At 32.1% G+C, this 1,329-nt stretch overlaps 1 protein-coding gene across 1 annotated transcript in view; it reads left to right on the top strand.

Moving 5' to 3' along the window:
• Window positions 1–263: 263 nt before the first annotated feature.
• Window positions 264–1,329, top strand: part of LOC106472027 (nuclear receptor-binding protein-like) — a 49,226-nt gene continuing 48,160 nt past the window's right edge. Inside the window, exon 1 of the mRNA XM_013932655.2 lies at window positions 264–493. Within this exon, the coding sequence (XP_013788109.2) occupies window positions 356–493 (138 nt within the window). The 5' untranslated portion in view covers window positions 264–355. The remainder of the gene's footprint in view (window positions 494–1,329) is intronic.

Raw genomic sequence — 1,329 nt, 5'->3', positions numbered from 1 at the left:
GATGAAGTGAACAACGGAACAAATGACGCTGCTGAAAACGTGTCACCTGAAAAAGCCACTGTCGAAAAAGAAACTCTACTTTTCCATTTCTTATCTCAGTTTCTTTTTGTTGTTTTGTATCATTGGGGTATACTATTGCTACTTCAAACAAGTAAACTTACTACATTTTTATTTTTTGAAACTTGCACAAATTTTAACATAGTTCGTTCATTGTCGCTAGGTGTTGTGACGAATGATTTTAGGTCCGAGTGTATTTATCAAAATATGAGTCATGGTTGTTTTTTTACACTAACTTGACTTAGTTGGGTGTTGAGACTTAACAAAAATCGAAGAGTGTAGTTAGTAACATTCCAAGATGCAGGATTCTCTGGGCAGCAAAGGTGGTAATAAAGAAGATGTGAAAAACACAAAAGAAAGTGGGGATGATTCTGAAGACGAAAGTGAAATTTTAGAGGAAAGTCCTTGTGGTCGGTGGCTGAAAAGAAGAGAAGAGGTCGGTTACCGTTAAGGCTTAAGCCTAATATTAACATTTATTTTGTTTAATAACGAACAAAAGAAAAGTAGCATATATATATTCAAGTAATAGTAATGTAATTATACTACTTGTATCACTCATATCAGGAAGATTGTATATAACAACAAAACGCACATTGACACAGTGTGTCTTTCACATTTTATTTACTTTGGTCATCTACGTTGTCATTGGTAGTAAAGCTGAAACACGAAGAACCATGACTCATAAGTCTTGAGTTTTACAATGTAATAATTTCATACCTCCTTTCGTGGGGAAAGAAAATCCATCATTTATCTTTCCCCAGTGTAATATAGCATTAAACTTATTTCTAAATCTTTCTTAATTAAATATTTTGTCTCATAAAATAACATAAAATATATTTTGAAATTTATCCATAGAAGTTAAATACAATTTAAAATAGATATATAAGATGTTTTTTCCAGTTGAAATGATTTAACATAAAATTCGTACTTTTTGACTCTAACAAATACATCAGTCAGCTGTTGACACTGGACATAAAGAACAAAGCACAAAAACCATAAGATTATAAACCAGCTTCCCACAACCATGATTATTTGGAAAGAGTTCCAAATGGCACCCCTACCCAGAAATTGTAGAATTGCCTGGATAAAAAAGATTCTGAAAAGGGTTTATTTTAAGGGGCATATTAGAAAAATTGGGGCATGGCTTTGACAAGCATTTGTGTGAATACATGTGGAGAACATTATATTCTGATAAAAGTAGCCTTTTTGATGCCTTTATACAAGACATTTGTAGAGTTTATCCTCAAGAAGATTGTACATCTAATTAATGAA

This window comes from Limulus polyphemus, unplaced genomic scaffold (genome assembly GCF_000517525.1).
Source record: "Limulus polyphemus unplaced genomic scaffold, Limulus_polyphemus-2.1.2 Scaffold5026, whole genome shotgun sequence".
NCBI lineage: Eukaryota > Metazoa > Arthropoda > Merostomata > Xiphosura > Limulidae > Limulus > Limulus polyphemus.
The sequence above is the reverse complement of the archived record's forward strand: the minus strand, read 5'-3'. Positions and strand labels throughout refer to the sequence as shown.